At 37.0% G+C, this 27,087-nt stretch overlaps 1 protein-coding gene across 4 annotated transcripts in view; it reads right to left on the bottom strand.

Annotated features, from left to right (window-relative positions):
• Positions 1-27,087, bottom strand: part of WASF1 (WASP family member 1) — a 102,332-nt gene that overhangs the window by 30,541 nt on the left and 44,704 nt on the right. For all 4 annotated transcript variants that reach the window (XM_085306875.1, XM_085306877.1, XM_085306874.1 and 1 more), the window contains one exon: positions 6,532-6,692. In XM_085306875.1, coding sequence (XP_085163001.1) covers positions 6,532-6,664 — 133 coding nt within the window. In that variant the 5' untranslated portion in view covers positions 6,665-6,692. The remainder of the gene's footprint in view (positions 1-6,531; positions 6,693-27,087) is intronic.

Raw genomic sequence — 27,087 nt, 5'->3', positions numbered from 1 at the left:
GAAAATATTTTGCTTGAATTTTCCACAAAACATTATATACTCTTGGTCTATCAGTGATAACAGGAATTACAGTGTAAGACTATGTCACTGTTAACTAAAGGAATAAACACCTAAATATCTGCACTCATTTTTCTGGAAATATAATATATATAGTAACCTGAGCAAGACAAGAAGCATGTGCATCAGCAGTAATAGGTTATTAATAGCTTGTCTATACTTCTCTGAATATACAATAGGACCAAATTAGCCATGTGGAACATTTACAATTTGATAGATAATTTTCATCTAATCATAAAAAAACAATTTTAGGCCTTTGACTAACATGTGGAGTCAAAAAGAACTCAAAAAACACTTATAAAAAAATCAACAATTCTTCAAAAATGTGTTATCTCTATGTACATTCACACAAAGGGTGTTTGTGGACTCAGATCAGGAATATGTACAAATGCACGTGCATTTATTGGCCTTTATCAGTACATACAGGCTCCATTCCTCTTCCTATGGCTATGCGAAGGTGCTAGAAAACTGTACAACATTTGATTATCCTCAGCTGTAACTGGAAAAGATTCTGAAAATACAAGCAGAGTTGAGTAAGTAGTGCATGTAATTGCAAATAATACAACTGAAAAAAAAATGCAGTTACGGTAATCTTCCTTTCAGTGCTTATCTGTAAGTACATTAACCTGGTGAGTTAGTCTAGTGAACTCCCTGCTACACTGGCAAATATTTAGGTTATTACAGAATGTTTTATTTTGTGAGCCTTCTCAAGAAGGAAAATTATTTTAAGTCTGTTCTAATAAATATTCTCTCTAAAGAAAAAAAAATACAGGCTAAAGTACTAGGGGAAGGGTCTGATCCTTGCACTGTAGAAGATCAGAGTCTACAGCAGCCAAAGGCTGTAGAGCCATCCTAACCATGAAGGGCGAGCGTTATAAAGGTACAACTTCAACACAGCCTTTAGAAAATTCTAGGCAAAACTGTAAAATAAATAAATAAATAATAAAAAACCCCCCACACAACATAAGATCCAGGCTGTCTCCAACACCTGCTGCAGAGATGAGAGTTAAGAGGAAGGATGCCTTCATAGAAAAGCGTAACTATAATCAATTGGTTCAGAAAGTTATTTCTCATCAGCATCACCGAATTTCACAAGTCAGTGGCCAGGAGATAGACTAAAAGCTAAGCGACTCAGCTACCTCCTAGACTTGGAAAAAGATCCTTGAGAAGCTGAGTGGCTGCGGGTGAGCAAGCTCTAGAAAACCATGTAATGTATACAGCTCAGCAAAGCTAACTAGGAACCTATTGTTATGAAAACGTAAGAGTAGTCCATGATGACTGAAACTGAGGATCCTAAGGGCACAGAGAGAGCAGTGAATAGACATTCTAGTTCCTTTAGCCAGGAAAGTGGAGCTTGGTTGAATCCTTTGACTACTGATGAGAACATTAAGAAATGGGAAYGAGTAAATTCTCTTTATTGGTGAGAGTGCCATTCAGCATTCCTGCTGAATGATAAAAAGATACGACAGAATTTGCCTCAATGTGGTATGACTAGGACTAGGGAAAATGTTCCAAGTCCCTTCCCGTATCCTAAGATGCTTGATGCCAAAATGGCTAGCCAGATTAGGGACTGCTGTAACAAAGTTCTTAGCTTACTTTGGAAAGAACCCTTAAAAGAAAAATTGAAATAAAGGCATTTATCAGATAACCTGACCAGAGTATCAAAAGTATCAGATAAACACTGTTAAAGGCCAGGTSTGGAGCAGGTCTGATGTTTACTGCTGATATCCAACAAGATGAGATCAGCCCTTGAAAAACTCCAGTCAGGGAGCTCTGAGATACCATTTCACGCTTCCTACTTGGGACATCATCAAGTAAACYGGTTGAGATCAACCATCAAAGTGTTCAGAAATCTGTAAAGAAGACTGCTGATAGCTGAATCTAATGYTGAATGCACCTGTCCTAAAAATTATTTCACAGGAAAATTTTGCTCCTCCTTTTTTGTTGTTATCACCTAAATTCGGTGTTCTGCGTAGGCAAAGAATTACTGGCAAATAGGACTTTTTACTGCTCTGATTTCTAACACACAGGCGGTTTTAATGAGAAATCACTGACTACGTTTGAGAGCATTTGCTCATCACTTAAAGCTTTGGCAAACTGAAGCTTTTTCTGAAGTGAGAAAATGTCTCACACARGAACAGTGTTTAAAACACTTCTAGCTGATAGCATGGTAAGCAAAAAATAAGGAGGGGGGGGAAACAGAAAAGGCTAGGAGGAAAAAAAACAAGGAAAATAATATGCTCAAAATTAAGTGTTTTCCTCCTGTAAACTTACGAACTAGAGGCAAAGAAAAGAATTCACTAGGAAAATAGGGTAAAATTGGAATCTAGTACAAAGAAAGGAAGAGGGGAAAGGTTACTGTTAGCTTGCTAACTAGGCAAGCTGAAGTTTGCTTTCACTAACATAAAAGACACTCCAGCTTAGCCATCTGTGAGTTCTGCAGCATGCTCTTTCTTTACAGAGATGTAGAATAATAGAGGGAAATAACATCTTAGTGTTAAGAAAGAAGTTTTGGGCTGAATGCTTGCAATATAAGCATTCAGAATAAGAACATACATAGAGCAAAGTACTGAAAAGGAGAAATGTTCAGATGGAAATATCAGAGACTGGGCATAAAAATGAGCCCAATTAGTTAGGTTTCTTATATGGTATCAAGACTGTATAAGGCACAGCTACGTAAAAGCAAAAGCAAGACTGGTTGACAGTTGTGAACAAAACGGAGGCTGCATCCACACAAGAGAACTACTTATCCACCTTTTAACAACAGCACAGCTGCACAGTGCTATCAGTCGTGTTTCATGTATGCTGGAACACTGTAGCCTGATATACAACAACATATACTAGCTCAGGCAGTGCTGGAGCACTAAAGCAGCTGTGATACTGTTGAAGAACTAGATAAGCACTTTTCTAATGCAGGTACAATCAGGAAGCAAGAAATATGGAGAAGAATGGCTGGGAAACTAGAACATCCATTGCTGTTGTCCAGAGAGTCACTCTTGCCACAGTGCTAAGAAAAGCTGTCGGAAGACAGAACCTTTTAGGAAGTTAGAGAAGACTGGGAATAGACAGGAAAAAAATTACTTCCTGGCAATTTTTTAAGTTGCATCAAGATTGAGTAATGTTTTTTCATGCTCCAGGAAGAAAGATAAGGACTATCAATGAAAGGAAATATTATAGGTATTTCTGTCCTTTCATCTGTTTTTTTTTTAAAGACGAAAAAATTTTCAAATCAAACAATTAAAAGCAAGCTATCAAATAAACTATGAAAGAATTGAGAATTTGTACAGAGACACATAGCAACTATTGCTGACATACAGATGTAAAGCTCTCTTCCTTTTATGTTAAAGCACAAGAAAATGGGCTTCCTGTCATGTTATAGATAACATTTCCGCAGGCACATTCTATTTACATATAGTAGCTAAAGATCATAGAAACATAGTTCTGTTCAGTTTGAAAGGACTTCCAGAAGTCCTCCAGTTCAACCCTCTTCCTCAAAACAGGTTGCTAAGGGACTGATCCAGTCAGGTTCTAGGTATCTACAGGAATGAAGAATCAACTACAAGCAAAATTTTAACTTAATCTTTTCTAAATAATGTACATACATACAAAACTCTAACTTAATAAATAACATATTTTAGCATTGTTTGAAGTACTGAAAGCTCTAATTCCATCACTGTGTTATTTGCTCAGATCATATCAGAAGAAAGGTTAAGAATGCTTGGTCTTGAAACTCATAATGTCAGGAGACTAATCCTCCATTTGAGGGCAGGTAAGTGAAACAGAGGCAGAAGTGACTAAGTGCTGATCAAGTCAAAGTCTATTCATTTCAATTTGCATAACTTTGCTGTCAAAAGCAAAAGCAGCTTTAGTTTAAAGGAAATGAAGCCCTACGAGAATGGTCAGTTACACCCCTCAGAATTAAACCTTGCTTTGCCTACCACTTAAAGGTTAATTCTCAAACATACACATTATCTACAGAAAACTAGAAGGAAAGGACTGCAGAGAAGCTGGTTGCCAGGGGACGGCTGTAAAGCTATGCCTGCTGGCTCTGACTCACAGCTGCTGTAGTCTTMTGTAGAAGACTACAGAAATTTATCTGCATGTCAGCAGGCCTCATTGTACACTGGTAACAGTGAAACAYGATGTGAAGACAGGCTATTTAGGTTTAAGCATGTAGGACAACACTCCCATGCTAGAACTACCAAACCTTTTTGCATTTGTACTGTACTAGCACAAATAGGGGGGGGGGGGGGGGGGAAGGAAGCAGGATCAAAGTATTTTCAAAGGTATTCATATACCTTTGTAATGGGATCTCTGTTTTTATATGGTAATCCATAAGATTGCTGAGAAATACGGATTAGTTTGCAAAATATTTAATTGTAAAGAAAAATCGCAGGTTTTATTAAAAAATACACAGTACAAAACAAAATCTTACAAAATGAAAAATTAAATTAGTTGATTGCCTRAAACTCAGAAAAGCAACAGTTGTCATCAATAATTCACTTGGCATAAACACTGTCCATAGAAAAAACAAAACACCATGATGACATTCGCAGAGAACAACAAATTGAAGTAATAAGCTCCTGCTTATCAGCACTTAACTTTTAAAAATTCAGAATGATCTATTCAGGGCCTGCTGGTGCAGAGCACCTTTTAAACTATCCTGTTCCCTCCTCTTTTGCCTTCCTTGTAATTTCTAACTTTGTATACCTTTTTGACCACTGTTGAGCCGCACGCTCATGCCAGGAACTCCTTGTAAGTAAAACCAGCTAATATAGGGCTCATCATGATGTACGCACACTTAATGTAGAAAGGTGGTATAATTACAGTTATATTCCCTTGAAAAATGTCTCTCAAATAATCCTATGCATTAGGCAAACCACATAACAAATCTGGCACCATTTAGCTGATGTTCTTCAAGATTAACCTTTTGTCTCTTAATCAAGTTCTTTCTGCTCTAGTATTGCTTCATCTTGATCCTCCTGAACAGGAGGAAAGGAATGTCAGCCATAAAGTCTGTATTTCAAGAAAACAGAGCAAGTGCAGCCAAATCTCAAAATATACGCACGGAGTGATGCTGAATTGGGGATTGTTGTTTTTTAAAATTGAAAAAACAAGTGGTTGGTTGTGTTTTTTAAAGTCAAATKAAACTTCCCAGTGAAAATATCCACTGCTTATATATGATACCATCATCTCTGACTGACACAGGTGGTAACAGGATTAATGTAAATCTGATTTGCCACCTATGAAAGGAAATACCCTCAAAATGGAATATACAATCAAGTAAGTATTTTTAAAATGATGCAAAATAGAAGAAATGAAAATAATGTTAATGTGAGTGATTTAGAAAGGGAGGCCAGTGTGCGAAGGCTAGTCCAAAAAAAGCGGTTTGGCGGAACAGAGCAAGACCACAAATGGGGATCTCTAYTGCACCCTTCACTGAAAAGTGTGTTAAATGGTTAAATTATTTTCCTTGCTGTTACCAACATTATACTACTAACATTCATTTGTGCTGTAAGCATTCCCATCTCAATTGCATAATTCCATGTCTTCGGTTACAGTCTTCAACCTAATAGCACCCTAACTGCTTTGAAAACCTGCCAAAACTCAGCACTGTGGTATACTGATGGTATACTATACAGTATTCCATCAAACCAACAAACAAATCAATCTAATTAACAAATTAGGCTACATCTCTAAGGCCCTGAGACACTGAAGAAGCTGAAAGCCTTTTCACACTGTGTATGTATATGCATGTACTTTTTAATATTTAATGTGCTGGCAAGTCTGGAAAATACTAGTGTCCTAGTGGTTAAAAAGCACTTATAGTACTGGAAATTCAAACTACTACCACACTGGTTCATCAGACAACTCTTTAAAGTTGCTGCGACTTGTGGAAAAAAACAAAAGCCAACCTTTTCAGAAATTCTCCTCCAGGGTTCCAGAGCTTGAAAAGAATTCACTCCTTTGAGAATGCACCGAGGGGAAAAATAGCTGAAGGAGGAAGTAAAACCTTCAGCTGTTTGAAATCCTATGTAACAACTACCTTTCTGGTTTTACTGTTTTAAGACAACTACTTTTTTTTCCTTAATGACCACAATATCACCAACTGTGCAAATTAAGATAATTAAGCAACCAATGGCATATTCCTCATTAAGTCATATTCGTTACTGAGGAAAAGCTCCAGTTTAGCAATTACTGACTTCATTAAGTCAGTATCTTTTTCTGTTATGCTTCACTGGTAGCAGAATTATATGGCTGAACAGCTTTGAGATGTGCTGCTGCAAAAATCCCCTTTGAAAACTAAGCTTACTTTCACAGAAAGCTTACTTTCACTAGCTACAAAAGGAGCAGATTCAAAGCTTAAGCACAATTCTCTGTTGGTAATTTGAAAAGGTGTTTCTGTTTCAGTTACAAAAACTGTGAATGCGAAATACATTAGTCCTAAATACAGCTATTAAGAAAAATACTTACTTAGGCTACTCAGTTGTCTAATAATATTTGCCAAGGAAATATTGGTAACACATTCCAGTTCATTCTTGATACCTCGGGGCAGAGCTGTGTGGCACAGATGCCTGGGGTCGATGTTTCTTTTTACCAGCGGCATTCTAAAATATACCAGAGGACCAGCACACCTGTAGAGAAAGGAGACAAAATACTGTAGTAAGTTTAATTATACTTTAAATTCAGATCATCTAAGTTAAATTGACTCATCTTAAGATATATATACATCTCTGTACTACTGAAGGGATTCATTTACCCAAAATGTGAGTACATAAGTCTTTTCTTATCTGCCCAATGAAAGACTATTTCATTCTCCGTCTAGTAAATCTTTGCCTGAATCGAACATCAGTGAAGTGACAAACAATCTTTTTACAATTCATGATTCTTCCCCCCCCCGAAAAAAAAGACAGAAAAATCTCCTTTGCAATACAAAAAAATCAGAGGATAATTTCCTGCTTGATGTAGTACTTCCTTATTCAGATCAAGCAAAATCCAGCAACAATTTCTATTTATTTTGAGGTCAAAGTCAAACTAGTTTCCTATTCAATCTCAAAGGCAGATATGATCCATTCATTAAATAATTTCATGTTACTAGCAGGAGTCATCCTTCTGATCTAAATGTCACTTCCAAATCACACATAACCAAAGTAGGAAGAAAGATCTCTTCCTTCCACCTACACTGCTACTGGCAAGAAATTTAGCTAAACTAAAGATGCGTCTTCCAAATACAAGATTTTCCTTAATAAACTTATAGTGCAAATTGCTCCATGATTCAGAAGCACCCCTGCCCCTACACCCCCTTCTGATTAGCCTATCAGGCTGTGAATGAAAGGCTTACAATTCTTTGCACCCATGGCACCAACTGAAAGGAGTTTCCCAATGAGCTAGTTTATCTGCAGTATCCTTTTTGTCTTATTAATGCTGCTTATTAAGATTTACTAAAACTTTTTTTAAAATGAAGAATGCGTTTCCTACAATTTTATAATTTTTCTGCCACCTGCCATGTAAAACACTGAATGGCCAATACAAAACACCTAGTTTATATCCAGAGAACGGATATATTTAGCATTAGTATAACATAGTCTCACTGCCCATTGCAGAACTGATCACACTGGCTGTGCCAAAACAGCAAGGCAGGTAATTTTTTACACAACATGCCCTGCAGTTRTAATTGCCCACCTGGAGAGTCTAGCACAGCACTGTCTGTCCTCTGCTCACAGGCTTTAACCTGAGCTGCTACCAAGATGCAGCTGAGACTTCATGCTGCACCACAGAACTCATCATCTCCACAGGGCACATTCAGCCACCAGTATCTCTACCTGGTCAAAATGGAGAGATTTCTTGGATAAGAGTAACGTAAGGCAGATGGTAAGAGATGACCTGGAATGGAATAAGSAATTAAAGAGTCCGAGAAGACTGTAAAAGAACTTTTTTTTTCTCTTGCAGATGGCTTGATCTTTTCCTTGCCATTTTTCCTGAGGGAGTATATTCTTTCACTAAAGCCAGGGTGACCCTGGCAGGATCTGGTCTGCCTGAAAAATTCATCTGTGCTTCCAGGTTCTGATCAGACTTCATTCAGCGAATTTTAAGCCCAGTTTTACTCATATTTTCCTCAGAAAGCAACAAAATTGTAATTAGTAGTTTAGCTTCTCACTATTAATAGTAAGAAGTTTAAAACGCATACATTGGCAGGAGAAAATTAAACAGAATTTTTTATTCTCTAGGAACCCAAAGTATCTAAATCTTTCTTGTACCTAAACACTACAAAGCTAACAGCTACATGCAAGCCAAATGGAATACAAAGTGCAAATACAGACACAGTCTCAGATGCAGGTGATGAGACAGCATTCATAGTTAAAATGAGAGTTTAGACCTTCTGGTACAATACACAGGGGTGGCACAAAGCCAGGGAGGCCAAGCAGGCCCTACCAGTGCAATTTCTGCTGTATGAGGAGCATGCAAGCACCCCTCAACTTGAAGAGCCCTTCAGTAGAGGTTCATTATCATGGTTGCACAACAGAAAATAAAGGAACGATTCTGTTTCTGTAAAAGTAACACAACGAATGATATCTGAGCAATGTACTACAGCAGCAATTAAATATTAATTCCAGCATTAAGCACCTTCTTGATTACTACATTAATGACATTGTTGTATAAACAGTGAAGAAAATCTGTTAAAAAGTCAAAGCAAGTATGAAAAGTTTTCCAAAGAAAAAGTAAAAATCTACATATAAAAGAAACAGAAACACTCATCATTTTCACCTACCTCTATATAAATACAGGTTCTTCCTACAAAAATGAAAAAAAAAAAGTAAACAATACGCATGAAAATAATTGGTAGCAGATGCACTTTTTATTTTGTTTTTGTTATTCAGTCAAGATGTTACTTAGTGATAGTACTGCTCCTCTCCCTGATTTTATACCATTTGTGAAAAAACTTGACCAATTTAGAGATTGCACAGACTGTAAAGCTTCAGATGCTGATGTGACAGATTCTTTACAAAAGTACATCTAATAGCAATAAAAAAGAATCTTAAGTAATTTCAGCCAATTGCTAGATAGATTTTAAGTAACAGCACTGAAGTGTGCAATACTCTTTACCTGTCTGGTGTGCCTCTAGGATGGAACATTTAACAAAATACTTTAAAAAAATGCAATATTGGCCAAAACATTCTTTCCAACAGAGGCAAACAGGCATAAAAAGATGCTGTGCAAGTAGAAACTAAACCAGAACTCCCTGGACCCCAAAATGCAAAATTCTGAACCTGAATAGAAGTCCATTTAAACAATGATTTTTTTTTTTTTGTAATGACTTCTCTAGATTTTGCAGAAAAGATATTCTGACATTTTTGTCCCCAAAACATGAATACTAGGTAAACAAATACTGCATCACAAAAAATAYGGAAAGATGGAACAGAATATATTCATTGTTTTTCACAGATTGAAGAATAAGGAGGGAACTAAGGAACTTATCATTCAACATGCTTAAAACAAACAAAGGGAAACACATTTCACATAATTTTTAATTAAATTGTGGAACTCATTGCCACAGGGTACTATATACAACAAAAAAAATTAATTAAAAAAACAGAGACATTCAAAAAGGTCAGATACATCAATTAAACATGATTCTCTAGGTTTGACTTTCAACTGAGGAAGCTCCAGAGCTGCTGTGTGCTATTTTCTGAGAAAATATACTGGGGAACAATTAGTCTATACATGCCTTTTAAAATTCCTTCCTTAAGAATCACTGTCAGAAACAACATCTGATTCTAGACTGACTTTCATCTGACTCTGCAGGACAGTTACGCCTTCTGGTACTCAAGAGAAGCCAAACAGAGGCAAATCTCAAGATCTTGTCCTGCCACCCCTCTGAAGTCACTGGTCTCTGTGAAGTGCAACTAAGCTGTAACTTTATAAGGTATCTAATTTGAGAACTGCCTGTCAATAATTTGTTTGCTGCAGATCACACAGTCTTTGCAATTTTTTGCAACCATGGGAAGGTCTTGCCAATTCCTCCCCAAACCTACTAAATGATGCAGCACTAGGATCCCTTGAACACAGTCTGCCCCGTAGAAAATACCTTTGCTAATTCAGTTCTTACTCATCGAGAAAGCTGGCAAATTATGCAATCACTTTATTTATTAAGCATCTTTAAAATTGTTAAAGAAGCAATGTTAAATCTAGTCTATTACCTTAACAAGCAAACAAATAAAAATCCCCTAAACCAYACACTGATTGTTCAAGCCAATCTGGCAGCAAGGGAAAAATTCATTCCCAGATGATAAAATCCTATGAGCACGTATGCTCCAATTAAGTCCTGAAAACTCTTTGTAATCCAAATGAAGCAGGAAGGAAGAAGCAGTTTGCCAGAGCAGAAGAGTATTGCTGGGCTGGGCGAAAGGTTACCTACATCTCCACTCATGCTTCTCTTCCCATCTTGTAAGTCTCTGGGCTCTTGCTCCCTCAAGCCCCACTGCTCCCCCAGCTCAAAACTCAGGGGAAGGGAAGGCAATCCCCATAACACAAGTATTTTCTCCTCCCTACTGTCCCATGCAAATCTCTAAGGGTTGAAGAAGTGGCAGCAATCCACACAAGTTAAATGGAAGTGCTCTGTAGGGATCACAGAGTGAAACACATCTTTACAAAGAGATGCAGACCTCTTTTGCAGAGCTACTACTAAAAACCTTTTTCCCTCAATGCCTATGCTTCTTTTGAAACACTCTGAATCCACTTGAGAAGCCAACTCTAATCTCCTTTACAATCCCCTCTGCTACTTCAGCACTTGTACAATAGCTAGTACAATATGACCCCACTGCACATGCTGTGAGTATAAAATATGTATACATATGGAGAATTTCATGTTCTCCATAATCTACCATATTCTGACACACAATAAAAAAACCCCACAGATAAAATGTTCCAGTCACCCTTTCTAATTAACTATTACTTTTTAAAAACTGCAAAATAACAGCACTAATGAAAGGTAATGAATACATTTTTTAGAAGAACAGCCTTAATGACATTTTACTGTATGTCTTTTCAAAAGGGGGAAAGGGCGTTTATTTAGCGTGCAGCGCTTCCAGCAGCAGCACAGCCCTCTTCAGCCACGAAYGGGCCTTATGGGCAACACTCATCTACCTTTAGCTCACGTTTTCCAAACACTCCTGGCAGCAGCAGAGAAACCTGTTTATTGTGCATCTGCTCCCATACATGCACCGCAGCCCCGGAGCAGCGCTGCTGGAACGACACGGACTACGACAGTTTCCCTGGGCTGCAGCTCCTAGGGGGACACCATGGRGAGCACCAGCACAGGAAACAGCTATCATTTTCCCTTCAACACTGTCCTGAAGAAATATCTCAGAGGTGCAAGATACGTGGAGAAATGTTAAATTACTACAAGTTTGTGAAAAATTTAAAGTGTCAATTGTCACAGCAATGACTCGGGTTTTCTAGCAAGCACAGTAATACTAGTAGGAACAACAGCACAACATCCAAGTGGGGAAAGAAGAAGAAATTATTCAGCTGCTCTGCCCAAAATCTTAACTGGTAAGGAACTATATTTCGGTTTTGCTTTTGGAAGACTAATGCAGTTTCAAGATCACAAGATCAACTCTGACTGAGCTACATTTGGTCATTATTAAACTTGTATTATTTTCTTGATGAAAGACATGAATCTGTAATTTCATACAGTATACCAATAAAGCAGCATTAAATGTCCTTGCTTTAATGGAGCAAAGTTAAATCCTAACCATTTCTATAATGTATCTTTATGCCTTAAGATTACCGTATTTCTTGAAATTTCTCTTTAATAATGCATAACAGTAAAGCCTTTCACATCCCTCATTTAATTGATCATGTTCTAGCTGCTAGCCAAACAGATCACTTTGAAATGTAGCTGTCAATTTAACGCCTTTTTCCCCCTCTTAGAAACACACACAGAATATACAACAGCTTTTATGTTTGCCTACATAATCATGTACTAGTTGCATCTAAACTATGCAGAACTTGGGAGAGAATGGAAGTGGCTAATAAAAATCCTGTCTCTTGCTTGAAAATCTTTGATTTAATATGATACAAAATTCAGACAATTTCATCACTACAACTTCCAAAATTAAGTAACTGGGAAAATATTCTCTCTATATAAACACTGATTCATTTGGTACTAATATATCCTGATACAATCCCCAACTACCACTACTTAATTTTCACATTCAGTAAGTGAAAATATATTCTATAAATGTCAATTTATACAGCTTCTAATTTTGATCAAATTCCTSTCTCCTTGGTTATGTCATACACTTCGTTCTACAGTTATTATTCTTTAAATCTGAAAGTGAGAAATAATTTTGATCAAATAATCAGAATTTGGTCTCTTAACAGAACATCAGGCACCACACTAGTAAACAATGACAATAAACACTTCATATTTGTACAACTCAATTGTAGTACTTAATTAAAAATTTGGTTCAAATATATTTCTCTGCTCATTCCCTATACATTTTTTTAAATGTATTAGTATTGAGTAGTCCAACAATGACTACCAAAAAGATTCAAATACTAAAATGAACTGCAAATGCATTAATGGGTCTGCTGAAGCATCAGAAGTTTAGCAATTGAAAATCAAGCTTGTTCTCTTGTCTGTCAAAGTTTCTTTTAATAATACTACCACACATCTCGTTACACTAGTCTTAGTAAAAGCAAAGACAGATGAGGATCTTACAATATACCCCTCTATTCTGAAAAGACAAATATGCAAAGGACTTCATGCAGCTTGTTCCCCTGTAGTTCTCATTGTAAGATTAAGGCCCAAATAAAAGCATGAGAGGAACCGACAGTGACAGTATGGTGCTCTTCAATAAAGTAGGCCACTTCCACCTACTGCTGAGTCAACACAATGGTTTTAAATTTTTAAAGGTAATTGATATCTCCTACAGCATACATCGTGGAATAGAAATTGGTTAAAATTAGGGTTTTGCAATGSTTCCTATTGTGAGCCATGTCACAGAATGGAAGATCTTCTCTATGGAACACTTCCCGTAACCTCAAAACTCAGTTTCCTACACCTTGCTCTCAAATACTTTTTATTGCAGATGACCAGGGAAAAAATGACATTTATTGTAATCAACAGCAGAGCCAAAGAAAAGAAAAGCAAATATATTATTAGAAAGTGACGTAGCATCACTACAATTTACAGTGGAATCACTACAGTTTAAGAATGAGTAAATGTGAAACTAATCGTATACATCTTAATTCTTCCTATGTTAGATTGGCTATTCAGAAAGTTTTATATGTTTTGGTCAACATAAGGAGCAAAGAATATATAGAATCATGGAATCAGTAAGGTTGGAAGGGATCTCTGGAGATCATCCAGTCCAACCTCCCTGCTCAGCAGGGTCACCTACAGCATGGTAGACAGGGTTGCATCCAGGYGGGCCTGSAAGTTCTCTACAGAAGGAGACTCCATAACCTCTCTGGGCAACTTGTGCCAGTGCTCCGTCACTCTCACAGRGAAGAAATTCCCCCTCATGGTCAGGCAGAACTTCCTGTGCTTCAATTTCTGCCCATTGCCTCTTGTCCTGTTGCATGGGACAACTGAAAAGAGTTTGTCCCCGTCCCCTTGACACCCTCTCTTCAGGTACTTGTACACATTGATCAGATCCCCCCTCAGTCTTCTCTCCCCCAGGCTAAACAGGCCCAGCTCTCACAGCCGTTCCTCACAGGGCAGRTGCTCCAGCCCTCTGATCATCTTTGTAGCCCTGCGTTGGACTCTCTCCAGTAGCTCCATGTCTCTCTTGTAGTGGGGAGCCCAGAACTGGACACAGTATTAGCGATGAGGAAGCTGACCTTTTCTATTAAGCCACGGAGTCATTAGTAAAATACTACTTATTTTATTTGTCAACCTGCACATGAATGCTACTGCAACTGAAGTAACACCTTTAAAATTGTCTCTTGAGTAGCTCTTTTAAGGTTCTATCGCTGAACTGAAGGTGAGATTATGCAGGGATGGATTAATATGGCAATGAGCTGCTGAGGTGCCTGCATCTTGGTAATGCTGTGTAAGAAAGTATTTGATTTGCAAGATAATAACGGACACAMAAAAAAAGAGCTAACTCATAAAATTATAAAATGTATTTTAAAATGCACTTGTAAGTTTTATGCTGTATTTAATACTAAGACTGATTCTGTATTGTCTTTTAATTAGTACGTCTGTGACATTTATTTTTTTCTTCATATAAAGCAATCTGCAGCCATCTCAGCACATCTGTCATGTCAGATAAGCAGAAAACGGACAATGCTAAGTCACAAAAATGAGTAGGACTTGAGCTCTGAATCTCTAAGGAACAATCTTAGAGAGTGCTTAGAAATGCCTTCAGCTATTACTATGTAGCCAAACACTCCCTGACATGTATAGTAAGCTTGCCATCTCTGTCTTGTGCATACACGTACACCTGCATACACACAGAGGCATACTCATCTTCAAAGAAACATGAAAAAACCCTTTGAGCTTTATGGCTTTGATTATAGACACAAACCAAAGCTAAGTCTACTTCCTTGCCAAAATTTCTAAGTTTTCGCTTTACTCAGCTGTGCAAAACAAAGTTGAAAACAGAAAATTTTCAGCTCTGTATTGCTTGTGACCATCATGAAATAGTTTTATAAAAGAAGGTGGTTTTAGAAAGTTATAGGAGAGAAAAAAAATGGAGCTATGRCAAATGAATTTTTCCATTTTCTTCCAAAATCTTAAATAATTACAATCACTGAGATAACTCCATCAACAGCAGCAAGAGCAGAAATTCCAGTATAGGTAACACAACATACCTGTCCTCCTCATCTCATCTCAATAATTTTTAAACTGTTGACTAATTTGAGCGAAATTTAACAGAGGGATAGATATTTGAAAGACTGTTAATCAGTAGTATAGCTAAATATGGCAAGTACAACTTAATTAAGAGGAACATCTGCAAGATTTCAAGGGAGAAAGCAGATATACTAATTCATAACGACAGGKGCTACTTCAAGTTTTAGATGAAGCAACAGCATATTTACAACTGGAATATGGCAATCTAGGTCAAGCCAACGAGCGAAAAATAACAAAATACACAACGGCACACAACAAACAATTTATAACTCAATTTGTTCAGCATGTAAGGTCTTTACAGCTCGAGTCCCACTGCAGTCAGTCAGATGGGTTTGGGCTTCCTCAGGGCTGGACTGGGCCAAAGCCCAGAAACCTACCAGCCCTTGCACATAGTCCTCCCCTCCCTTGAGGCCTCATGAAAGATTTCACTCTGGTCACATCTAAAGAGCAAAATCCTAATATATCCTAAATACAAGGAGAGAGCATTCAGCTCAATTTCTTTTTTTTTTTTTTTCCCCTAGTATAACTGAAAAATACAGTAAGGTGCAATGAATAGCATGCTGATTTTGCCGATTTCCCTTTTGTTAAGATGAATTCATGTAAGTTTAATTCAAACACAAACAATTCCGCAGCACAACTGCTTCCACACTGAGGCTTTCTTAATGTCTTTCTACAAGGCTAAACTTGGCAAGGTTTCACGTTAACTCGTAACTGAAGTTTTCCTTTGTTTTCACTTCTGATTTTCTGTAATGTAAACAAGTACTCACTGACTTGTCAATTTGTTAAGGATCAGTTGTTTTCACCATGTTGCTTCACGCATTCTTTCAATACCAAATGCTTCTCTCGTTTATTGTAAATCTGCGTTTCTAATGTAAATTGTTTATATTGAATTTAACAAATATAGAGTAAACCCAAAAAGTAGCAGTCATTAAAGTGCATATTTATTTGGTGTCTATCTTTCTAATATCTGCAAAAATATTTCCATTCATCTTGATAAGGAAACCACTCTAAGGAACTGCTCTTACAAAACACAGGTGCAGTAGCATGTACCCTCAACAGTAGTAATACTGGGGACTATAAGGCACTAAGCCAGTTGCATATGTGGCTCATTGACAGAATTCAATGAGCGACATTAGACATGACAGTGCTTTAGGACAGCTACAGCAAGAAACATTTATACTCACCAATTTAGTTCACATTCAATATTTAAATGGAGATACATAGTAAAATTTTTAGTAAAACCACTTATTTCCAAAATGCTTTTAAAAAACTCTGAACACATGATGAATAGTTTTAAAAAACCTTAAACACATTAAATACAAAAAATAAAATTAAAGAATTCCAGATGTTACAGTAAAATGATTAAGTATTTTACTTTTTCTTATAATGCTACTTCTGGATAGCTTTAAAACTTTTGGTAGATCCATGACGACAGAATTCCTTCATAATCTGTGATATTTTAAGTTTTACAAGACAGTAAGTAATCAGAAACCACATAGAATAATATAATTAGAATCTTCATTCCAAATAGAGATCTTAAGAGGCAGAAAATACTGATCACCAATTCTTTTTCATCCGATATGGAAAATACAGTATTAAGCTACAGTAAAGACTTACAAAACCAATCTTGTGGGACAAGAGCTAATGACATCTAACTACAAAAAGAAAGAGTGATGAAATTAATCATACGTGTCCATACATACATTAATATAGAAATATTTAAGTCATGGAACCATACAGTGTTTTATTGTTAAGGTTTTAAGGAAAAAAAGTGACTCCTTGCACTTTTATTTCTATTTAGCCTTTTGTATAAGTTGGTTAATTTAAAATATATGCACAATTAAGATGTATTTGCATTATACATACATATACACATGCTGCTACCTTTGAACAGGTATCTTGCAAAATCTTACAYGTAAGATTCGGAAAAGAGCTGCAAAATTTCCTGTCAGCATTACTAAACATCCTTCAGAATATCCTGTACTCATTATTTTTCTCCTAGTGAGCTCCTGTCAGGTCATTTGATTAAAAACAATTTTGGAAGTATCCTGGGTTCCAACGGAGGTAGAGCCAAGAATGCTTAAATTAATTTTTGAATACAAGTTTTCCTCCATTCTGCAAAGGCTAAAAATGTACTATATTAAAACATGCTATGTGATCTGAAATTGCTTTTTGAAACCTACATTTTATCTGATGACTTTTTTTCTCTCAGCATTAATCTATTCTTCCTGTTAACAGCTTCTACACACGGTATATAACACAAAAGCCCTATGATGGATGACAACAAAAGCTCTTTATAGTCTTGACAGAGACAGATAACTAAATCCAGTGTTAATTTAAAACCAAAACCCTAAAACGAGAGTTAAAAGTGTAGCTTCTGTGGTTTTAGCCTGTAAAACTTTATATTCAAAAAAATTCTACAGTTTTTCTGAAAACGTCTATGCCTACATATTTAACAGCTATCTTTCATACACAGTCCTACACCAGTTCAAGATAACCTATTAAATGCACATGTTAAACTTGTAAGTTATAATTTTATAAAATTTACCAAATGAATTTAAAATGAATGCCAACATACTTACGCTGCACAGATGTAACAACCTGCTTTTGCACAGATACTATTTGGTGGCAGTAAATAATAAATATTTAAAGAAAAGGTACCTGAACTTCACAGCCGCTGAGAGATGTAACAAAACCTGGCTGGCGCTGGGAAGACGAGCAGTTTCCAGCCTGGCTACGGCATTAAACTTCCGCGCTCCTCGCYGGCGGGGCACCCACTCCCCGAGAGCGGGGCCGAGCCAAGCCGGGCAGCTGCGGGGCAGCGGGCGGCGCTGGCGCCTGCCGCGAACGCCTCCCGCCGCGGGGCCGCCTTGGCTCGCGCTGGCCCTCGCGCAAAGCGGCTGGAACTCGCCGCCCGATGTCCCGCCTTAACAGCAGAGCTATCCTTGCAAAGGGCGCGCAGACACGCTCACCCCCAGCGGCCCAAGCCTCCCCCTTCTCCTTAGAAACACGAGAGGGACTCCCTGAAGGCGGACTGATTAGGAAATAATTATTCCTTTGGTACCAAGCTACTACTGGTAAATATTAAATTAGGACATGCCAAAAATAAGAGAAATGAGTGGCTGTGCAGAGGTGAGGAAAGGAAAGGAAGGGGAAATATGACAGTCTGTGCTTTTCATTATGCTGGCCTTACGGTTGAATCCAAGAAGGAAATTGGATGCTAATGCAATAATAAATAATGTCAGGAATCTACAAGACTACTAAGATCAATGTACAGAGGGCTCTAAGAAACCTGATACAACACAGGAGGTAGGTATGTAGTTCCTGTATATTAATTCATAAGTGATTCACAGTATACTAACTAACATTCGCTTATTAGTAACAGATGTCAACAATGTCCATCAGAAGTTTTCTGCACCTCAAAATATTTCTAGACATTTCAAGAAGTGATGTTAGTACTGCAAGAGCAAGTGATAAGTTGCATATTTAAAGAACAGAATTGTTTGCACTGTTCAAAACAGATTTTACGCTATGATATCAAAACAATGTCTGAAGACTACTAGTTCTGATGGGATTTTTTGTTTTAAAGAAGAAGTTAAGATTTGCCAAGCATCAAGTAAAATGTACACACAGGTAATAATAAAATCTCCCAGAAATGAGTTTGTTGCAAAAACTGGACATGTGCATGAACAACATTCTGCCCCGTCTACTGCCCTTCCTGCTACTTACCCTGTTTGAACAAAAACTGCTGCTGCAAAAAAAGGTACTGACATTCACCAGGAAGTTGTTTACTTTTGAAAAAAATAATATTAAGTACTCGGTAGCTCAGAAATGCTGATGATTTATATTGCTCATTTGCTCTTTCACTCATCAGTATGTCAAGACTCGCTGCTGCAGTCGGTAACAGCACACCAGAGGGGCCGGAGACCGTGGGGAGAGCGGGTAAAGTTTCACCAATAATCCTTATTGCCTTTACATGCTATTTATCAGCATTATTCTAATACTAATATTTGTGGTATCCAAAAGTGAAGTAAGCATTTTGGATGTATTTGTGTTACATGCGTTCATCTACAGATGTCTAAGCATTGTGCTGAACTCTTTCAGATATATTCTCTCTCTGTTATTTATATTTTATCACCGTCTCTGTCTTGCACACACATACATTGCAATTTTACAATTTTTTTCCCTCAACAAAGTTTATAGTTTGCATGTCCTTTGGCAGTTGAGGACTAGGGGCAAAGCACACAAATCCTTGGTCCTCTGAATAGTTATTCTGAAGTTAAGTGAGGTTCTTTTCAGAAACACATTTAGAACCTGAAACAAGTAGTTTTGTCTATTAGCTTTAGTCTATATGAATTAACAAGAATTAATATTCTTTTACATGCAGTCAAAGCAACTACACACATCGATATTTATTAACATGAAACGTCCCATTATTTGCCTTTCTGTAATCACAGTCTGACAAAAGATAAGTAAGACTGCATCCTTTGAGATATATTTTATATATATATATATACATAAAATATTCTATAAAAGAGACACCATTCTTTTAATAAATTCATGCAGCAAGCAGGGATTACCTGCAAGGAAGTTTAATGTTCTTAAATTTTAGTTTCTAATATTCCATACACTCTTTAAGTGAAAATTTAAACACACTGATAAAACGTACTATACAGAAAAACTTATTTTCCAGATAAAATTAATCTCATAATAATTTCAGAAGAATTTAAATTCCGTATACTTACATATATATTTGTTTCCTAAACTTAAATACTAAAATTCATTTTAGTCAGCATTTACTTTTACTGACAATGACTGAATTGAAGAACTATTCTTGCCACGATGGGGATAATACCGCAGAAAAAACCTACTGTTTTTGTGAACACTGGAACTAGTAAAAGCTAGTCCACTCAAGGTTTGTGTCTTATGGTTGACTCTGAGCTTCAGCATAAGCTGTTACCCTAACTGGGATATCTGTAAGATGCCTTTACTCTCTAGTTTCCTGTATCTATTTACATGTAAACTAACACTGTCACCTCTCCATTCCCCTAACATTTACAAAGACATGCATTTTCATAAAATGTGCAGGACTTCTATAGTATTTCAAGTATCTGTCTCTTGGTTAAATTTGACTCAAAATAGATAGCAGTTTAAAAATTATTGGAATGAAATGAGGAAGATGGGCAAACAGAAAATGATGACATTTGCCTCCTTTTCTTGAGCCAGAGACTTCAGCAGCACTAAAAATTTAATTTAAGTAACTTGGTTTTGTGTTATGCTTCAAATAGCACATTTAAAATTACCAGCTTAAGTAACAGGAGGCATAAACAGGAAGGTAAGAATATTTCTGTATTTGTACACTTTTGTACTTCATTTTTTCAGGCTTGGAAATACAAAAATCTATGGAAATAAAAACTACCAAAACCAGATGGGAGCTGCCACCTCAGTTTCAAGCACAGACAAAGCTATCAAGCATTTGGAAGCCTTGCAAGGGACTTACCTCTCCTAGGTCAGGAGATGATTTTCAATTTAGCGCTCCTCATAAATTAGGCTTTTTAATAAAGAGACAATGGAGGCTTATCTAAGGCTTATTGCATCAACATTACTAAACCACGATGACTAAAAAACTGCATGTACATATTTATCAGGGAAAACAAGGTGTTTTCAGTCTGTAGGTAACACATCTAAGGCCCTGAGGATCATTATATGCGACAATGATATATTCTGTGACAAGGGAAACACGGAGTAAACATAGACCTCTGCTGTTTCCTTTAAGGGAGTCTAGGGACTATGGATGTGAAAGAGAAAAGAAAACAAGGTGAATCTGCTCATTTTCTGCAATACGGGAAAAGATCAGTACAGCTAGCCAAGAGGAATGGCAGACCCGGTAAGGGCATTAAAGTTGGCTCCTTCTCTCTCATAAATATTTAGCAAAGGATGGATAGTGACTGAATAGGGATGGAGAAATGAGATAATCTTTAGTTGTCTGCAGGGAGCTCTGAAAAGATACATTAGCATTGCTGGATTTTGAACCAATACATATAATTACCAAGTAATAAAGATACTGCTTGTCTCAGAGGTAAATAGCGTAAGAAGCAACAAACTCGATAATCTTAGTAATTCCTTCTGCATTTAAGATATAGTAACTGCGGATATTCAGAGAACACAGGACCTAGTATTGCAGTAAAACTGTGTAAAATCTCAATTATCAAATATTGGTGGTCTCATCAAAACTTTGGATTCAAGCATGGAAAAAGGGACGAAACGGGCTGGGAAGACAGCAACATAGTCACTTTAGTGGTCTCTGAGGACCTACATGGGAAATCACTATACCTACCTAAAGGTCTTTGTTTTCCATAGAATACACAGAAAACATAGGTGCCTCTAAGAGGGCAGTCCATCCCATTTCTTTGGTTGTTTCTTCTACTGAGGATGTAGGTAGGGAACCAGAAGGAAATCGAAACGGCCTCCATCTACTTCAGATTAACTCTGTCTACCCTCTTTGACGGATGGATACCAAAGCAAGACTGGCTTTCACCTACTGAACAAAAACCTGGTATTCAGAGCACTTACTCTAGAAATGGGTATCTGTCTCCCATCTTTTAATCAGTCTTAATATTAAGATGGTTAACATGACAATTAACTCATGTTTCCTTTATCCAGTAATCATAAGCTTTAAGCCCTAGAGTATTTTGGGTGAAAGCACTTGGAAACTGAGCAAGCAAATGAGGAGGCCCAAGTCTTATCCAGAAGCTAGGGTATTAGTTGAAGGGGAGGAGAATCCAGACCTCAGTCACAGAAAAAGAAAATATATATTTTAAAAATTTATATACTATCATTATCTAAAATCAGTCCCAGGACCACTGATTAGAAGATCACCTTTTTGTCCTCTCAGCGTAGCATCCTTGTTACTGAAAGACACTTTGCTCTAGGGCCTAGCCCCTTCTCCCTCTGAAAGTGGGAGACATAGGTTTAAACCACTTAGTTCGAGCAGAGTGTTGCACTCAGATTTCTCTATGCTCTGACTAATGTGCCATAACTGAGTGAATGCTCTATCACTCAGGCATCACTGTCTCAGGAGATGAAATTAGTCATAGATCTAAATCCTTGCTAATGTTTTCAGGTTTCTCCAGAGACTATGGCAGAACTTGGGTGGCTGTTCAGACATCAAGGCAGAGGTTAAGATCTGCCTCCTCAAATCAGGCACCTCTGAGCACGTGCATGAGATTCAAGTTAAATATTTCAGCTAGGCAGGGAGGTGCCTAGTATATCTACACACACGGTGTTAAGCAGTCTTGAAAATAAGTAAATCCGACTGTCTGGGAATGGAGTGGCTAAATTGCAATTTGGTTAGGATATGCCATCCTTAAACCACAAATCCAATCCTATGCAATGCAGAGGCCAACATTAGTTCATGAACAGGATTATACAAACTCCACCTTAAATCTAGTTAAAACTTTTGTCCTCATTATAAAATTTAAACACAATTCTCTCCTCAGATGGTACGACAATATTCTAATTCCAATCTAGATTTATCATTAATATTAATTTGTTCCTAAGTGTTCTTCATTGCTCATTTTCTCCTGAGAAAAATCTGTCTCTCGAGCTCCACCTTTGTCCTTTACTATCCTCCTAGTTTAATATAATTAAAACGTATTATAACTGAATTTAACATAATTAAAAACAGTCAAGAATATACCTTTCTGATGGAAGCACAGCTGTTCAGCCAAGGAAGTGCAGAATCCTTCATTATCACATGGACATTGGTTCAAGTCAAAAGCGCTCTTCTGATARTGTTTCAGGTCCTTTCACTAAACTTACAGATGAGAAGACTGTCCAGAGGATTGTAACTAGTATGCTTATGGAACACTACTCAAGGTCCTATACAGTCCAGAGCCATGCCTGAAAGGAGCGGATGTGGAATTTAGCATAGGATTCAGCATAGGTGCAGGCTGCCACGTCGCCCAGAATATCTAAGGAGCTCACTAATGTACGGGAAAAGGGATTTAAGGAAACAATGGGAAAAATCCATGATACAAAACACAGCATGGAGAAGGTAGGGCTAGGTGGAACTGAAGTCCAGAATGATTCTGATATTCTCCATGGATTTGCATTAAGTTAGTAGAAACGTTTTGCATTCACTAATATCCCAGAGTGATCTGCAGGGCGACTTTAACTAATTAAAAGAATGGAGCCATGTTTTTAATATCACTAAAGATGGTATGCACAAGAACATAACAGCCCCAATAGTATGCATTGATAAGGGCAATATCACTACAAACTGAAGATATTTTTTGCAAGACAGAAGAAATAGAAGTGCCCTGAAAATCAGGAGGTGGGGGTCAGTCTCTCTGTCGAGGAGATAATTTGCAAGACATGATGTTACTATCTTGAACTAGCAAATACAGGCATTCAGACTTCTCTGATAAAAGGTCAGAGTCTCCTTTTTAGTATGAGGAAATAGTTGCAGTAAAATCTTTTCCTGAGATGGAAAGATTCATTTCATCTCAGATTGGAAGAGCAGCTTCTAGTTATTTCAGTCTTTTGTTAAAAAGTATCTGAAAAGAGATAGAGATGGTAAGGCTGAAGGCTAGACACAAAAGTTACTTTCAACTGGTGAAACTGCTTTAGGCCTGATGCACACTGACTTCAAAGAAGTGGCCTGAAGTCAAGAGATAGGGAGAAGCATCTCTTAAGCAAAGATCCAAGGTGCTTTCTGAGCTGCAATGAACACTAAGCACAAACAATGCCCGCTGCAGTGGAATTGCTATCTCCTCCACTGATATTATGAGGTCTTAAAATTCCTTTGAAAGTAACTGTAGTCAGAATCTTCAACCCAGTAAGCTGAAGAAGGCATTTAGAAAAATAAATCTTAGGATCAGAGACAACACCAGAAAAAGATCTCAAGGAAGCCTCTAAATCCTTAAAGTTAAGGCAACACCCATTCTGGGACAAACTCCAAAACCAAAAGGTATCTTTCAGTCACAGATCTCTAGGTGATCAGCCATGCCAGCAAAGCCAATCATCATTTATCCTTGAAGGAACTGCAGACTCGTCTCTAAAAAGCAGACCTCGTGTTAGAGGAAAATCAATTATGCCCGTGCTGGGGGACATAATCCCTCAAAGTTTCTCTTCTTTGACTTGTATATGACAGAGTGCCAATTCAAACTTTTTAAACTGAGGAAATTCTCTGCTATGCCTCTTCAGTTCTCTGCAAACTAAGATGTTTTAGAGGAATTTGCATGGGATGAAGAAAGCAAAGAGATCATAATTAGAAATAAGTAGAAGTATTAACAGAAACAGCTTGGTTGAGAACCTGTTTCTAAAATGCACAGTGGTCTCACAGTAAGAAGCAGTTTTATTTCTCTTTAATGAGAAATCTGGCTGAAAAGAGAAAACTGAACAGTTAAATTTCTAGGATCTAAATCCAAAACAATGAATTTTCCTAGAAGATTACCTCAAGAGCTTCTCCTTGAACTCTTCTCTTGCCTCTGGCTCAAAGCATCTGCAAATTTATCTGCCAAAGATGTGGCATCCCCTGATGCACCACAAATGTCTGTTCTAATAATGAAATGAAACAATCACTCAATGTCCGAGCTTAACTGAAGATGACTTCAGAGCAGTAAAAATGCAATTTCTTAAAGAAAAAGGGTGAACCCTGAAGAAAACTGCACCATGAGGTAGAAGGGCCAGACTAAAATAGAGTAAGAAAATAAATAAAAAACAATAAAAATTACATCAAGAGAGCATAATAAAGCAAAAAGAGGCTAGAAAGGGGGAGAAGCCCCCGCCCAAAAGCTAGAATTTACAGCCTATGAGTTACTATGGCGCTATATATAAGCATTTAAAGCTCCAACTTGGCTAAGCAGCTGGGAGGAATGAAGAAACATGCACAGTGCTCTGACTCTTCACATGAGGTGTGCAAGGGCTGACACCACCCTCAAGARTACCACTAATGCTAAACACATCTCCAGTTGTGAGAGCTTAGGCATAAGCATAGTGTACTTCTGAAAGAGAAATTTAAAAGTCTACATATTACTTCACCCGTTGTATCAGTGATGGTAAAATTCCTCTGATTAATGCCAAGAGGCTAATAAAAACAACATGAGAAGGTTTTTTCTTCTTTAAAACACAATTTCTATCTAAACCGTCTCATAGAGATATTAAGGGTGGCAAGTATGAAGGGCATCACTGTGATCCTCAGTATCCTCAGGAAAGTCTCACAACAATTCACACAAACTGGAAACAGGCATACAAAACTTAGTGGGAAACTGATACAACAAATTCTTTTTGTCAGTGAAAAAACAAAATGAAAATGAATTAAAATAATATTCATGTGTAGCAGATGATTGATCTTGAGGTGTATCAGGGAATAATTTTGTACCACCAAAATTCTGAGCAACTAATTAAAAATAATCTAAAAAGAAACTAAAGACAGTTTAATGTTCTCTGTAAATATAATAAATATAAGCTGTAAATAATATCTCTGCCTTACTCAATATACCTAAATGAAGGATGCAATGAAACAACAACTGTTGGGCTTTTCTGCAAGATCATTAATCAAAACTTCAATCAAAAGATTAGGGGAGAAAACAGGAAAGAAAGTAAAAAGTTTGCTTCAAAAATATTAGCTTTAGCACAAGCTGCAAAGAAAATAATGCTGTTGACTGCAGTGATTAAAAGCTCAAGCAGTGACCAAATGCCATTCATACTGTTTCCAGATTAAGACTACAAAAGAAAATAGAAATAGCTATGTACACAACACAGTAGGTAAGAAGTTCCTAGTAATGGTTTGGAGACACATTGCAGTAACGTGCAGAAGAGAATACCATGCTGGTGATCACAGTGATACTGCTGTTTCTTCACTAAACAAATATGTATTTTTCTATTTGTGTACAGTTACAGTGAAATGACTCAAAGAAGAGATCAAAAAGCATATATTCAAAAACAAAACTTAGCATGGCTTGGCATAATATTAGTATTATTTCTCCATACTTCTTAAAAAACATACCAAATTTATTATCCTTCTTTTTCACTAAAACTTTTACTTTGAAGTAAATGCATGTAAAAAGCAAAATAAAAGACCACCTCAAACTATGGAAGAGGTGCACATGCTAATTTTCCAGGAAAAAAAAAGCCATGTACAAAGAGGTGAAGTTACGAATAAATATCTTGTGGTTATGTTATTCTTGAACAATCTGTTTCAATTACCTGCATTTTCTTTTTCAGCTGAAATCTAAGATTTAACTTACATGGCAATTCCTATATGCTTGGAGTCATTCTGTAAGTATGGAGATGATCCATGCCACATACATGACTCATGGGGAGGGGAGAGCAAAGTAATCTGACTACGAAAGCAACAAGATAGATGTTTCAAAATCTGTATCCCAATCATACACTGAATTGTTTTTCCTCTGCAGAACTGATTAGAAGGAAAAGGGAGGAAAACAAAACCCTTCTATTTTTGCAATTAAACCACATGGCATGTCCAAAGTATCTTCTGATATGCTAATAAGAGGAAAGAATGAAGAAGGAATTAAAAAAAAAGGGGGGGGGACCTCATATAAGACTTCACAATAACACAATTAAATTCTCCCCTTACAAATATTTAGATACTTTATCTGTAAATGAAAAGAGGCTGAAGGTGATTGTCCAGAACTTAGTCATACAGTCATTCGTAAGCCAGAAATCTGAATACAGAGTGTTAGTTTACTGAGTCATACTTACTCCCTATAAAACAATTATTCCCTACCATTGCTGTGGCTCAAAAATAACACCACTTGATGAAATAGAGGCATCTTGTCATGCAATTAGAGAACATACTAGTATATTTGTAAATAAATAACCAAACGATCACCGAACACTGACAGCAAAACTGTTAACTTTGAGAGCAAGGGTAAGAGGAAGAGTTCTTATTTTTAGTAGACCCAGTCAACATGTTAGCACACTTGGCAATTAAAGTAAAACAAAGGAAGCATTATGAGAAGACTTTTCTTACTAGGAAAGTAGATGATTTCACTTAAAAGGTACTTTGCTGAAAATATTTCATTTAAATTATGCTTTCAATCACTGTCACAATTTTTTAGTGATTTCTAATAGTCAACATTTTACAGTTGCTCCACATTCTGCTCATTCAATAAATTCTACAGTTTTCAAAAATTTGC

This window comes from Rhea americana, unplaced genomic scaffold, assembly GCF_003343005.1.
Source record: "Rhea americana isolate MKP2758 unplaced genomic scaffold, rheAme1 scaffold_25, whole genome shotgun sequence".
NCBI lineage: Eukaryota > Metazoa > Chordata > Aves > Rheiformes > Rheidae > Rhea > Rhea americana.
This window is presented reverse-complemented; position numbering and strand designations above follow the sequence as displayed.